The following is a 15,083-nucleotide window of genomic DNA, read 5'->3' on the forward strand; positions in this document are numbered from 1 at the left end:
ACTAACGACTCTGTTAAATAGCTAACAACTATGTTTCAACAACAAACCCTAACAATGCTAACAATCTGTTCTTGAGCAGTTTCATCAATTTCTTAATTTTTATAATTAATTTAATTATCACTAAAGGACTATTTTCACTTACGCCCTAAACCCACGAAGACCAAATAAGCGTGAAACGTCATTGTCCACCCTATCATCTTCATTGCTTTCAGATTTTGTTTCAATCATACTGGCCATGGTGGAAGAGAGGAAGAGAAGGTGATGATGTGAAGAGAAGCGCTCGGATATCTAAAGAAAAAAAGAACAGTGCTGGATCAATTCAAATACTGAATAAGCTTTGTATTAATGATGTGATAAAAGTTCACCCAAAGGGAGAGGGTGAAAAGGTAGAAAGGAACAAAAAATGTGTGGTTACCAACATGAGAAGAGGATGAGTTTTGCGTCCTTGGTGTATGCTGTGGTTAGAATGATCAGAACATTATTAATTACTATTATTTTTTTTCTGTTGGATAAGAGAAGCAACTTTACAAAATAAGTAGCAGCAAACTGCAGCAACCAAGAACCAAAGTGCATCAACACAGCCAGAAAAAAGAAAAGAACAATCCCAAGAGAAGGCAATGAAAAAGCACACTAACCACCAAAGGAGACATTTCATTCCCGTAAAATAGAGTCGTTAGCAACAGAATGAGCGATTTCAAGGGAACTCGAACATTTCTTTAAGTTGGTTACCTTGACTTTTTTCTAAATAAAACGACCCATAGTGTAATAGCAATCCCTCCTCTTATAGTGTACGTGTTGCATGTGATGTGTATATACAGGGGTGTGCTATCTACACATCATTTTTAACTTCTCACACGCTCCCTGTTAATTTATGTCCTTTGATATCCTTTAATTCATTCAATCCGAAAGCTGAAAATTAAAAAGGTGTGTGAGAAGTAAAAATGGGTGTGCAGATATCACACCCTTATATATATCCTAGATATATTGAGCTCAACCAAATTATGTCACATTCATTCTTGATTAGCAAATTACAAATGATTGCAGAATGGATGCGATTCATCTCTCTCTTTATTTTTGTTGTTGGATGAGATTTTAGGGATCAGCGTTTCTGTTATTCCAACTAAGCATTTGTCAATTAGTAGTGTTGTAACTCAAAGAACCTATGAAGCTATATTTGGATAAAGTTAGAACATGCGAGAGTATTTAACTAGTACACTTGTTGAATGACAAAGATTGATAATAATATAAAACCCAGGTCTATGAATAAGAAGCCCGTTTCTTAAAGAACGAACTCGTCAATGGTATCCATACTCATGTCAACAACAGCCCAATAATGCGCTTTTTCAATACAAAGTGAAGCATTTTAGTTTCTGATCACTCCCATAAAAAAGAGAAAATGGAGTAAAAAATTGAAACGTGCCTCAGAGCATCTCAAAAGTGATATCAAATCTAAAATGATAAATTTGCGTTTGGTCTACGTAGCAATTTGACACTCTATAAATTGTGAGTGCACTCTAAATATAATATATTATTTTATTAATTTTAAAAGAAAAATATGACCTAACACACCCCAACTCTAATCGAAGCATGCTGGCCGTCACGAAAGGATGACGTAGCCACGTATGCTATGCGGAAGTGAACGTGATATGAAAATACGGGTAAATAAAAACCTACTAACTAATTTACACTAGACTAGCATAAGTACGAGTGTAAATGTTTAGAGTAAATGACACATATAACCAGAGCGTGGGTATCAGGATGCAGTCCAGAAGTCTAATTACTAATTGTACATATCATAAATGAAACCCTACACTGGTGGATGTCTGTCAGAATCCGCCATGAAGTCCTCGTGAGCCACCGACACGAACTTCTATCTAGAACCTGGAGGGGCATAAAACAAAAAGTGTGAGTGGGTAAAAACAAAACTTTTCAAAGCCATTTGTCTTTTCAAATATAATAACCCCTCAACGTAAAACCCGTATAAGGTTCTCAGAAAATAATACTGTAAACATCTATGCAAACTAAACTTGAGAATAACAAACCATGTGTATGCCATGACAATCATCTCAACCATGAATAAGTAAGCCATGTGAATTGCACTAATATAAAGTGACATATCAGCCGGAGTCACCTAACATTACCTGTACTGTCACACCCCAAAACTTTAGGTGTGAGATTAAGAGAAATAAATAAAACAAAGTGGTTGTTTAAGGGTGTAACTTAAGATTTTGTCAATGAAAATTTAAACTCAACAAATACATTAATCCAAAACTACAAAGCTAACTTAAAGAAATAGAGTTAAAAGACTTCTTGTGGTAATACTGTCACACTCCAATCCCGACATACGTCCAGAATTGATACGTGACGTCACCAAAAATCCGTATCTATCATAGCCCACCTCTGGGATATGGGCAAAGCACAACTCAATAATCGAATCGCATTAGTAATTTTTCGTATGCTTTATGGCTACATCTAACCTCTCCGTTAGACTACCTACGTATCCTAAATAGGGATCAAGCCATTCGTAGTTCGTCATGCACAATAATTGACATATAACACAATCCGATTAAGTCGAAAAGCATAACATTTCCCAATCAATCAATAGAACTTGACAAGCATGAAATTACTAGACTCAGGGTTACATAACAAACCCACCTGAAAATCATGATTTCCCCTCCATCAATATATAGGTCATTATGTCGCAACATGATACCGCAATTCACAACATATATCATTTCAAAGAACCAACGATGTACAATACCATTCTCTAGGCACATTTATCAACAAGTCTAATCATAACAATAACAATGATATCCAACATAACAATCCCACATGACGATTAACATTTCCACTTCATCCATCACATAAATCATCATGTTTCCCACATAAAATCGCATTTCATAGCGTGTAACATATTTAAGAATCAACAAAGTACATATTATTCTCTAGAAATATTAATCAACTAAAATACTCATAATAACCACACTCATATCCAACGTCATTCCACAATCCCGTCAATTAATCAATTCATAAATCTAAGATGCACGATCTTAGCATTTAATAACGTTATTCAAACAGTGCGATAACATAACATTTCACGAATTAACCAAGAAACCCTATATAATTCCCCACTTGGATTATGAGTAATAAACATGGTAATTCTAATTTATATTCACAATATCTATTGTGGTAATTCCCATATACTCAAATTTAGGATTCTAAGATCACCTTACGGAATAAACAAGAGCAAGGATTCCGGACCACTCAACGGAATACAACAACATCAGGTTCCGGACCACTCAACGGAACCAAAATATCAAGCGGTTTCTCATAATCTACCCAGACCTGTCATATGTAAAGTCAATGCCAATATTATGGAATTTGTGCACTGGCAAATCAGGCACTCAGATAAGCTGAGAGGCTCAGGTGAGTGACAATAAAATAAGCATTTGATACAATAATAAAACCAGCCATCAATCACAATTTATAAACCTTGAATATAAATCATTCATAAGAAATCAATACCAAACTTTTGAAAACTCTGAAGGAGTCACCTAGACATCCAACGGTTCATCTGAAACAAATCACAATATCTCACAACCATAATCTCATACAACACAATGAAAAGTACGACTAGAGGGATGCAGTTCAACTGAAGCCTACGTAAGTAACCAAATAGGAAGTGGCCCCCCAAAGCGGATTAACCAAGCAAAGCCACCCCCAAGAAAGTAACCCAGCAGGTCGTGACCCCCCAATACGGATTAACCAAGCAGAGTCACTCCTACAGTTGTTAGGAAGTGATCACCCAATGCGGATTAACCAAGCATGATCATTCCTAAGCATACATGGCCATAAGGATCGCCCAACGCAGATTAACCAAGCACGATCCATGCATATAGTATGGTCCCCCAATGCGGATTAACCAAGCAGGACCACTAGTGACCACCCAATGCGGATTAACCAAGCAGGGTCCTAGTCTACTACTAGCCCTCACCTTTCATCAAATCAAGCCAATCATACAAAACAAACCATATTTCCAATATGCACATCAAATCCCACTTCATAAACTACCTCGATGGCTAAATATAAAAATTAACAATTTATAGGAAACATAATAAAACCATTTCATATTCACATATATTAAAATCACTCACATTTCATCATATCATACCATCTATGTAAATCAACCACCTTTCAAATATGCATGTCAAATCACATATCACGATCATCATCAATACACAAGCCAGATCATGTTTAATAAACATAGGTCAATGACTAAATATATATATATATAATCACATTATAAAACTAGGTCAAATTCACAGATGATACCAATATAAGAAAGCAATGTAATAAACATATCACATATGTTCAAGTCACTCTCTAACCAATGTAGGCCCACTAGACTTCACTTAAGTCTCCCATAGTACTAATTTTATTATTTAAAACATATTGAGACATGTTGACCACCATTCAACTCTCGGTCAACAATAGGGTCCACCACTCTACGTAATTCGATCTTGAAGATCCGTACATCAGATTTATGATCCATAACTTCCCAAAGTCCACATTATGCATCTAAAATAACATACTAAAATTTCCTTATGATCCAACAGTCGGATTGTCGTCAATCACACAAACAAGTGGCGGTCCAAATTGATCACCACACCAAACAATTGAATCTTTAGAAACCGAGCTAGACATAGGTTCACAGGGTCACTAAAAGGTATTTAAAACCTAGACAATACTCGTGAATGATCCCACGCACCACCACACGCGGTGGTAGTCAAGATGAAGGGTTTAGAAACCCCAAATTTTCAACATTAACTAGATGAGCTCAAATTTACGTGGTAGCTAGAGCTCAACAAGGGAAACATTTTTCACAACTAGGCCGACGATAATTTCTAATCGGAAACCATCCAAATTCACCGGAGAAAACCGGATTTCTAGGGTTCTAAACATCCAACTCTAAAATGAATACGAAAGCACAAACTAAGCATACCAACTTGAAGATTATGAAGAGTAGATGAAGTTTCATACCTCACTCGAAGGAAATGATTGCCAGAACCACCGGAAAAATGATAAAACCGCTAGAAAAGTCGTGGGCTTTGTGGCTTCGAACTGCAAAGATGGAAAAGAAATTGGGAAATCTAACACTACAAAGATGTAGGGTTCGTCAAGAGCTTTCCATGGACACCAAAATCACCCAAAACAGAACTATGATGAAGAAGATACAAGCGGGTCAAGTTTGTGGGTTAACGGGTCCAAGTCTCCCTAAAACGGGTTAGTGCAGCTACCCCCTTCCATTTTCAGAAACCTCCCCCTTTTCTGGAGGTTTCCCTCCCATTTATAGCATTTTAGTAAAATTACCAAAATGCCATCAACTTCAAACGACTTTAACTTCTCCGTTCTGACTCGGAAATAAGATCTGTTTACGCCTATGCGCCCATGGAATCGAACTTTATCTAACTAATTCAAGAGTTGACTGAAAAGATCGATAAAATTGGAAATAACTAAAGTACCCCTCACTTCATTTTTCTCAAATTTGGAGAAATAAAGAACTAGTTCCAATCAAATCTTCGAAATACATCAAGAATAAAATAAAATAATAATTTTGGGGATGGGATATCACAAATACAAACTGCAAAGACAACCTGAACTGTAAAATTCACCAAAAATAACTCGTTCAAAAAAAAAAGTGTGAATTTTTCCAGATTCCAAGTAGACACATAAAACTAAGTTGTGTTAAAATTTCATTGATTTTTGAGTTCGGGAAGCCTAGGAAAATTTAAATCTAAAATAGGCATGCTGCTGTTTTTCTAAAAAAAAAAAAACAGTTTCAGCAACACCAAGTCACTTTGGAAATAAAGCTGAATATGTTCCAAAGGGTACAAATCTGAAATTTTCAAAATGTCACCTAGATAGTAGATAATCACCCACAGTTTTAAACATAACCCAGTTCATAGTGATTCTCCAAAGGCAATTCATTAAGCCTTATAGGCTATAATAAGTTCACAAAAGACCTTCAAGGTTTCATACAACAAAAACGTGTTCAGGTCATTTGATGAAAATGTACATGAGCATAATTTATACAAGCCAAAAGACAGGTAATTATATATACACATGGTTTTCATTGCCCAGGTAAGTAGAGACACTAACCCATTTTGGCCTACCCCTTCTTAGTCTACAACGCAACAAAAAGATCATTTACAGTCTAAGATTAACTATACAAATACTTTGGCAACTCACCCAAAAGATACGCCTGGACTCCCTTCTACTAGTCCAGAATAGAGCTGTAACTCGAAACCCAGCAAGTCAACCCTACACCACTTGAAAAATACATTTTTAGAAAAATGGGTGAGCATAAATGCCCAGTAGGGTTTTTCAGTAAGTCCGTAGTCATTTAAAATTTCTAGTGCATGCCGAAAAATGATAATAGTGATTCAAAACAGTTTATATCCACCACTACGTAATCCAACACTGGAATTATACTCTAAAATGCTTGTAAGTAATAGATGGTAGGAAAACCAAAGTTTCAGAGCATAAACAGCTTTGATAACAACACGGTACAACACACGGTTCAAAAACACTTATTTCATCATAAAGATAATAGAGCCATTGTCATTAAAAGAAACAATAGCACAACTGATCACAAAGTTTCTCTTTTATCCCAAACAAGTGATTAGCAGATTGGATAGAATCATAATATACCTGGCCAACATATATACCACACATATCTGTCACATTGATAACCCATTCTTACAGCCCACACATAGAGCTTTCCACGCGGAACATTGGGTCATTGTGCCCATAATCTAACAATTTCACTAGTCATTGTGCCCATTCATACATTTCTCAACATTCTCAACAGCACATGTATTATACTACTTTCCATCTACTTTCAAAATCAAACATTCATCTCAACATGCTTCAGAATCTCATAATGAGTAACATAAAAGTCATGCACGTTAGAACGAAATCTTGACAGCCTTTGAAATCATTTTAAACTTCCCCAAAGTTGTAGGAAGAAAATTAAAATCATTAGAAATCAACCCATTAAAAACATTTGCTTCACTTCTTTCACATAATCGAAAATGGAAAACGTTGAAATAGTGCTCAAATGCCAACAATTCTTTATCAAGTAAGAATAGAAAATCTAAATATTTTTATGGTTGAAATTTCCTCAACACAATTTCTTGATATTCAACTCCCATGGTGTTCGTCGACTTGTTTAGTAGTCACCTTGTCCTTCTCTTCCTTATCTATAAGTAAGAAAAATCATCACACACTCCTCATACAAAATACTAGACAACATACCCTAATTCAAGGTTAATTGGGGACTTTAAACAAACACTTGGTGCTCATCTCAAAAACTATAACATGCAATATGATACTTTCATGTTTCCTACTCCCACCCAAATCAATTTATGGGTTATCAAACCAAATATCAAATAGATTTCCAAGGTAAGAAATAGATACCTCTAATAGAGACAAAGGAAGGATCCTCACTTGTCCTAATCTTCACAAATAGAGGAAAAGAAAACTAAATTCCTCTTCCTTAATTTTTTTTTTTTTTTTTTTGAAAGTTTAAGAGCTAAAGGAGAGGAATTTCTTCATCTCTCTTGGCTGGAGAGGAGATCAACAAAAGAAAAGGTTTTTCTAGAATGTGCTCAAACCTTTTCTCCTTACTAACATAAGCGTCATTTTTTTTCCTCTTCTTTTAGTTCTTTTCTTTTCAATCCAAGGCTTGGTCTCAATAGTAAGAGAACTTTTAATGGGCCAAAGGCCAATTGATCCAAACCTCAAACAAGGTAAATTAATTTTGCTAACAATGGCCACCAGCAATCCACTCTTAATCACTACTTAAAATTTTCGGGATATTACATGTACGGCTAAATCTATAACTCAACAATCAAATCAAATCATGCACACGAGTCGGAACCACCAATGTGGTCTGTACGACAGGCTAGGTGTAAATAAGTACGCTCAAGTGCTACAATCATGTGAAGGTTGTGCGAAGTATTGCAAGTCACCTGCGAGTCGGAACCACCTAATTTGGTGTGTACGACAAGCTGGCACCTGCCTTGGATCCAAGGTGAGCGTGTGGTGCGGTAGGTGAACGATCATGTGAAGGCTACCCCCTATCCTCGGGTGAAGCACTAACACCGGGGTACAGGATATAAATCACTAAAAGCAACTCATCATAATCATACACACTACCATCACAACCATCACTATATACTCACCTGAAGCTTACCCGAGCGTCCATGACGTTGAGCAAAAATATGCACAGCTATATTAGAGCATATACTAATATGTAATGTATACGACATGGTATTTAAAACGTAAAAACCATTTAAACAGTTTCTGGGAAACATAAGGCATATATATGTGTATATATATATAACCAAAAAGCCCACTCACTGGTATGTAGCTTGATCGTAACCCCCAAGTCTCGCCTGGTTGCGTTCGTCCTCTGGAAATGTCTCACCTATATATGAAACAACTATTTTAATGTTATTTTAAAGCACATAACCATCACTATAAAATAACTTCTCATACGTTGCTTAATTGGGGTATTTGAATATACCATCGTGGCCTACTCAACACCACGAGCATCCCCATATTTTTGGAATAATTTTCCGACGTCCCACACGCCCTCACGTGCCGACCATGCTCAGGCACATACCTGGCACGCTGATAATAACCCTCACGCCGTTAGGGAATATTCCGTTAAAAAATAGAATATTCCGTTAAATATACCTGACGTCGTTAAGAATATTCTGTCAAACTTGACGGAATATGCTCTGTCTTCTCCGATGGTTCGCCAGAATCCGTCGTTGGCCGCTGCTGCACTTGCCGGTTTCTGTAAAAACTTTGAATCTCAATATCTCTATCATTTCAACACCAAATTTCATGAATTTTATATCAAATTGAAGCCCTGAACAAGAAGAGCACGTTCTTACCTATTTGGGGTCCTAAATTCGACGAAAAATGACCAGAAAAATCCTTGAAAAGCCGGCTACTCCTACAAACTCACTACCGAGCTTATTTTGACGTCCAAACTTAACCAAAATTAGTCTAACATGTTAGATAAGTTGAGTAATTACCTTACTAAACCTCGAAACTAAGTGAAACACCCTCGATCATGCCGGAGATAATTTCACTCCTTACCGGAGTTCGGGTATCCCGTGATCCCGTCAATTGCTCTCTCAACTACAGGTATAGACAGGCTCGTGGAGTCAAGAAGAAGATGATGGTGACTAAGTTAAAGACGATCTGTGAGGTTTTGGAAGGATTTGAGAGCTGTAAGTTTGAGTGTACGGAGAGAGAGAGTTCAAGAAAGAAGGAGAAGCAGATGGTTGCACGTGTGTGTGAGCCATGGGATAGGTCAAAATAAAAGAATCAAGGCCCTGATTGGGCCATGAGGTTTAGGGCAAAAGAAAATCAATCTAAAACAAACCCAAATTCTAATTGGGTCCAAATTTATGGGAGACGGTTGGTCAATTCCTTAGGCCCGATTACACAATCGTATTACAACATTTCAAGGGAAACATCGTCATTTCCACGCTATCGAGTTGAAAAATATATAATAATTCGGGACGGATAGTCACATGACCAACATTAAAAAATATTAAAATAATATTTGAAAACAAATCTTATGGGATGCCAATTTTGACATTGCCCTCAGTGCCTCAAATCTATGAGGATTTGACTACTTAATGGTTTTCTCCTTCAATTCTTGCAATTTTGTGTCTGCATAGCAATTTAACTTATCGGTTGAGATGCTTACAAAAAAACATGAAATATGAGGATGAGTTAAATTGGGGAGGGTTATGAGAAATCAACTACATCAGGCAGATTGTTTCCAAAATTTGGTTGGGAGTCCATGCAGAGGCACAGGGAAGGGGCTATATTGAATCTCACTTTGGGATCCCACTACTTCCCACTTCAACTTGGTGACCAAATGGTGCATCATAACCAGCATTTCCAGCTTTGCAAGCTCGTTTCCGGGGCAAGCATGCACTCCACTTCCAAATGGCATAAATGTATTTGGCTTTGGTGCCACCTAATTAAGCATCAAACACAGTTTAATTAAAACATCAAAATACATTGGTTGTTAATAATTATAGTACGTTATATCTTATCCTACTTTACATCAACGTACAATAATATATATTTGTATTTTAAATGGTTCAGATTCATCCGTTAAACTTTTTATATATAATTTATTAACGCACATCTCACAGTTAAATTTTACAATATACTCATAAATTCTAAAATTCTCGTGATCTTATAAGTTTAGATATAGAGGGGTAGAATGAGCAAGAACAGAAAAAAAGGAACAGTAGTCCCCATACCTCGAATCTAGAAAGATCGAATTTCAGAGGGTCGGCAAAATATTCAGGATTGTGATGAATGTTCCTGAACAAAGGCATCACTTTCCAACCTTTTGGAATCAAGTACCCTGTGACATATTCCACCGTCAATCATATATACATCTCTAGGTTTATTTGTTCTTATGGCTACTACATCTCATTTTCTAGTTAGACAAATTAATGCACATATGCTAGAAACAAGAGAATATGTTTGACCAAACAAGTAGAAAATGTGTATGTAGTCATCAATAATTAAATTTTTGTTTTTGTTTCTTTTCTATTAAGGGTGTTGCTATACACATACATATTTTACCTATCACACAATCTTCTTAATTTTCGACCGTCGAATTGAATAAATTGAAAAATATCGATGGATTAACAAGGGTATTTAAGAGGTAAAAAGATGTGTGAAATAGTACTATCCTTCACTAACTTTCGTTCATGACCAATTATTTCGTCTTGGATATATATCTTATAGGAGCAATTTCATTAAAAATTTGGGGACAAGATGATACAATTATGTATGACAAAATGTCTCTTGTGAATGTCATTAAAAAATTAGAGACATGATTATCGCATAGTATAGAATCAATAGACATAATGAATTAAATGTTAATCAATGGAAAGAAAAAAAAAACCAAAAAATGTGCATAAGTTGATAAGAAGAAAAGAGTGCGAAAATCATAAGAAAAATTTAAATGCCACCTCATATGTGTAACTTATAGAAAATTGTTTATTAATTTATAGTCTTGTAAGTACCTTTGTATTCCACATCAACGACAGCCTCTCTAAAGGCAAAAGATATAATAGTTGCCATTCTCAAACTCTCTAAAATAACCTGAGAAAGAAAGAAGACACGTAATTCCCTACAGTTAGCAACAAATTAAGTAAAAATATAATTCCATTTCTTGTATGATTGCATCGTATGAGACAGTGCATGCATATATCTCATACCTTGTGACTAACTGGCATGTTTCTAGTCTGTGCCCAGCTCAATGGGTGCTGGCCTTCTTCATTTGCTTCACGAATTATCTTCTGCTCAGCCTGCAAATTAGGCAAGTATACTTAAATATAAACAAAATTGTCATATCATTTTACGGATAAAGAGACAACAAATGGTGTGAAAGTGAGTTGTTCTAGAAAGAACCACGATGATATGGCTATAGCTGTATTTTGGTGTCCATACATATACATAGTTGTAAGCTTATCATACTTGATTTCTAACTATTGATGAAGTGTGAGTTTTACAGTAATTAAAGGATTAAACATTGCTTATACGCATGGGTAGTTGTGGATCTTCACAATGATAAAAACAATGAGAAATTACTCGCATGCATGAACAACTGAATATATCATTTGTTGAAGTGTCTTTATAGTACCTTTACAGCCTCTAGAAGCTTAGGGTCATCGTGGAGGTACTTGACAATCCAGGTCATTACACTAGCTGTGGTGTCTTGAGCAGCAAAAAGCACACCCAAAATGTTGTCAGCAATTTGGTCATCAGTTATGACTTCAACCTTTTCATCTTTTGGGTTCAACATGCAACCTAATAGATCTTGTTCGAGTAATCTCTTCTCCTTCCTATCACATATAATGTCACCCAAAATCACTCTTAGCCTCTTCCTTGCCTACAAATAATCGATACAATTAGTTTATCAAAAACATGTTTAGATTTAATCAATAATTACATGAAAATTTGACAAAAATAATTAATTACATGAATTTAAAAAAATACCAATAAAGCCTTTTTGTATGGTGTGCCCGGAAAGTTTGTGGGGAATGAATTGTAGCCTTTGTCCACAATGGTGTAATTCTTTTTGAGCTCTTCTTTGTAATGTGCCTCCAAATTGCCAAGAATTGCAAGTATACCAACCTCGAAAGATAACTACGAGGACACAATAAATAAAATAAAATAAAAGTCAGTCAAAATAAAAACCATACGAGCAAAGACAAGAAACTTTATCATATGAAATATGAACAGTACTTTTTAGATAACCCATTTGTTTAAACAAAAAGGGCATAGTCAAAGATCTTTTTATTTAATTGTATTTTATCACGATTACATGGTTTCGCATGCGACTATTGACGAATAACTAATCTTCCGTAATTCTTTCATACTATCGCTTAAAACAAAATTAAGGATTTTAGGATAGGAAAATCTCACCTTCTTCATATGATGGAAGGTGTCGATGACTTGGCCAGTGGCCCAGGAATCTGTGGCAGAAACAGCTAAGCCTTCAATATGAGGCACCAAATTTCGAATAATGTCAAGGGAGAGAGATCCTTGAACTAATTTCCTCATCCGCATATGGTAATCTCCTTGGTGAAAAAACAGCGCTGACGGACCAATCAAACGCTCTTTGCTTTTGGGATACGTGGGCTTGAACAAGTGAGCTCGAGTCACCAATACAAACTTTGCGGCCTCGGGGCTTGCCAGCATGACACTTGGACATCCCAGGATATGCGTTTTGAAAATCTCTCCGTACCTGAACAAAGTATAGAGCATAGAAATGTTCAGAGGTCAGGAAAAAAAAACAGCCTGATCGACGAGGAAATGGGGGGCAATTTGACCTACGTACCTTTTCTGTTTGGAAGAAAAGAAGGTGTTTGGGTTTTGAGAATAGAGCTGGAGGGTCTCTCCTATATAAGGCCAACCTAATGAACCTGGAGGGAGCTGAGCCCCTTTCTGGGGTACTTGTCCTCCTCTCTTGTCCCTTTTCATAAAAATTACAAATGACAGAAGGGTGAAGAGCAAGATCAAAACGTAGGTCAAAATTGCATCCATCGATCTCTAAACGCTAAACCCTAAACCCGATGGCTTTCTCTCAATCTCTTTCTTAGTGAGAATGCTAATTTAGTTGGTGAGGTTTTGTAGTAAAAAAGACGAGTTGTATGCTTTGCTAATTTTGAGCCACTGGTAGAGAGGAAGAAGAAGCAGTTTATATAGAGGTAAAAGGTTGCAGAAGAGAGTAGCGACAGACAAAATGTGGGGACAAGTGTCGATTGGAGAATTGGTTGCCAGGTGTATATGGTAAATAAGGTACACAAATTTCCAGAGGATCCTGAGTCTCTACATCTTGAACTTGTGCATTTACTTGCATTTCGAAAAATCTAAACCAACCAAACAATCTGATGGCTTAAAGTAAGCCACGCCAATTCCGCTAATTTTCTTTCATCTCCCCTTCTGTTTTCTACTCTGTTAACAGGTCTTGATCAATCATCTAGTCCCTCATCTTGTGTTCCATGAGTAACACGATTTTGAATTTTTTTTCTTCATCTGATTGTGTTATTTCTCTTTAATACAATACACGTTCCAACATTAAGCATACACTAAAAAGGACGAGAAATCTAGTGGAATTTTGCCTCTCAACATCTTGAGAGAAAGAAGTATGAAAGCTAAAAATAGTCAAGCTCGCTTGTTAATATTCTCTTTGCTTTTGTTTTGTTATATAATTTTCCAATTTGTAATTCACAAAGCTATTACCGTCAATTTTGAGAATGTTACAAATTTACCCTCTAGGCTAACGTGGTTACTTTGACCTGTTGGATCATTCAAATGGTTTAGATTTTTTAAAACGTAAGTAAATACATTCTCTAAATGAAGAGACTCGGGATCCAATTTCTAACTATAGCAACAAGAAATTCATTACCTGTATACACAATTTTCACCTTGCAGGGTTAATTGCTTCGTTGTTCAAACCATTTTTCACCTTTCTACGTTAATTTTTTTTTAGCCCCATACGAATCCCCTTGGATTTTCTTGGACATGCTTAGACCTGGTTTGGTATTGAGGTGATTCTGAAAAAAGCTGCTATCAAAAAAAGCTGGGAGCTGTTTTTGTGTTTGGTAAACACTCAACTTCAGCTTTTTTTCACAGTTTTGGATGAAAAAAAGCCAAAAACAAGAAGCTGCAAAACCCAGCTTTGAAAAACCAGTTTTTTTTCACATCTGTTTTACATAAAAGTTTACCAAACACTCTAATACTGCCTTTTTTTTTTTTTTTTCAAAAGCACTTTTACAAAAAAGTTTACCAAACACTCTGCTGCTTTATTTCACAGCTGCTTATTCTCACAGCACAGCAGAAGCAGCTTTTTTTCAAAGTACAGCAATACCAAACCAGCCCTTAATCCAGAAAGTAAAAACACTAGCGTTGTAATTACTTTTGGAATTTAAAAATTAGCCTTGTAATATGTTGTTACAAAAAATCTAGGAGGCTCAGTCCAATCTAATCGATATAAATTTTGATTTATTTTTGGGGTTAAACCTAAGTTGAACAAGAGTATAACAAGTGCACAACTTTCATTCTAACCCGACAATAAACTTGAATCTAAGCTAGAGTATATGACATTGTACAAGAGATTTCTCAAATCGAGGAAAATAAGCAATACCAACTAAATTGCAAACTTGGTCTTATATATAGTCAGGTTAGTCAAAACAGCGTGCTCTATTGCACTCAAGTTCGAATTCCTCTAATAATTCAGACAAATTCACTTGTATCGTTTGGCATGTGAGTATACTGAAAATTGCACCATTTGGCATGTGAGGATATTGAAAATGTATATCAACTCAAAACAACAAAGTTTTACATTCCCCCTTTCATATTTAGAATTTCAACAATAATCTTAATTGATTAGCAAATAATAGAACTACAAAATACAATGTATTTGAAATAAGTAAATCTATTCAATGTAATATTTTGAATTT

The 15,083-nt window shown here is 35.9% G+C and overlaps 1 protein-coding gene and 1 long non-coding RNA gene across 2 annotated transcripts; both read right to left on the minus strand.

Moving 5' to 3' along the window:
- Window positions 1–1,508: 1,508 nt before the first annotated feature.
- LOC148690986 (uncharacterized) lies at window positions 1,509–5,379 on the minus strand. Its single transcript, XR_015957246.1, has 2 exons — window positions 5,041–5,379; window positions 1,509–1,881 (listed from the first exon to the last, which is right to left on the minus strand). It is a non-coding gene; the product is annotated as an uncharacterized LOC148690986 (long non-coding RNA).
- A 4,201-nt stretch (window positions 5,380–9,580) lies between these two features.
- LOC137748646 (abscisic acid 8'-hydroxylase CYP707A1) lies at window positions 9,581–13,340 on the minus strand. Its single transcript, XM_068488817.2, has 8 exons — window positions 12,959–13,340; window positions 12,544–12,865; window positions 12,115–12,264; window positions 11,759–12,007; window positions 11,334–11,423; window positions 11,139–11,217; window positions 10,362–10,468; window positions 9,581–10,069 (listed from the first exon to the last, which is right to left on the minus strand). Exons 1-8 carry the CDS (start codon window positions 13,162–13,164, stop codon window positions 9,854–9,856), a joined length of 1,419 nt encoding a protein of 472 aa, XP_068344918.1. The 5' UTR covers window positions 13,165–13,340; the 3' UTR covers window positions 9,581–9,853.
- Between the last annotated feature and the right edge of the window lie 1,743 nt (window positions 13,341–15,083).

This window comes from Pyrus communis, chromosome 15 (assembly GCF_041283825.1).
Source record: "Pyrus communis isolate YQ-2024b chromosome 15, ASM4128382v1, whole genome shotgun sequence".
Classification (NCBI taxonomy): domain Eukaryota; kingdom Viridiplantae; phylum Streptophyta; class Magnoliopsida; order Rosales; family Rosaceae; genus Pyrus; species Pyrus communis.

Coding starts and splice junctions, on each gene's coding strand:
- LOC137748646 (XM_068488817.2), bottom strand. CDS start 13,164: ATGGATGCAATTTTGACCTACGTTTTGATCTTGCTCTTCACCCTTCTG. Junction 12,265..12,543: donor CCTTCCATCATATGAAGAAG/GTGAGATTTTCC, acceptor GTGTCCTCGTAG/TTATCTTTCGAGGTTGGTAT. Junction 11,424..11,758: donor AGCTTCTAGAGGCTGTAAAG/GTACTATAAAGA, acceptor CCTAATTTGCAG/GCTGAGCAGAAGATAATTCG.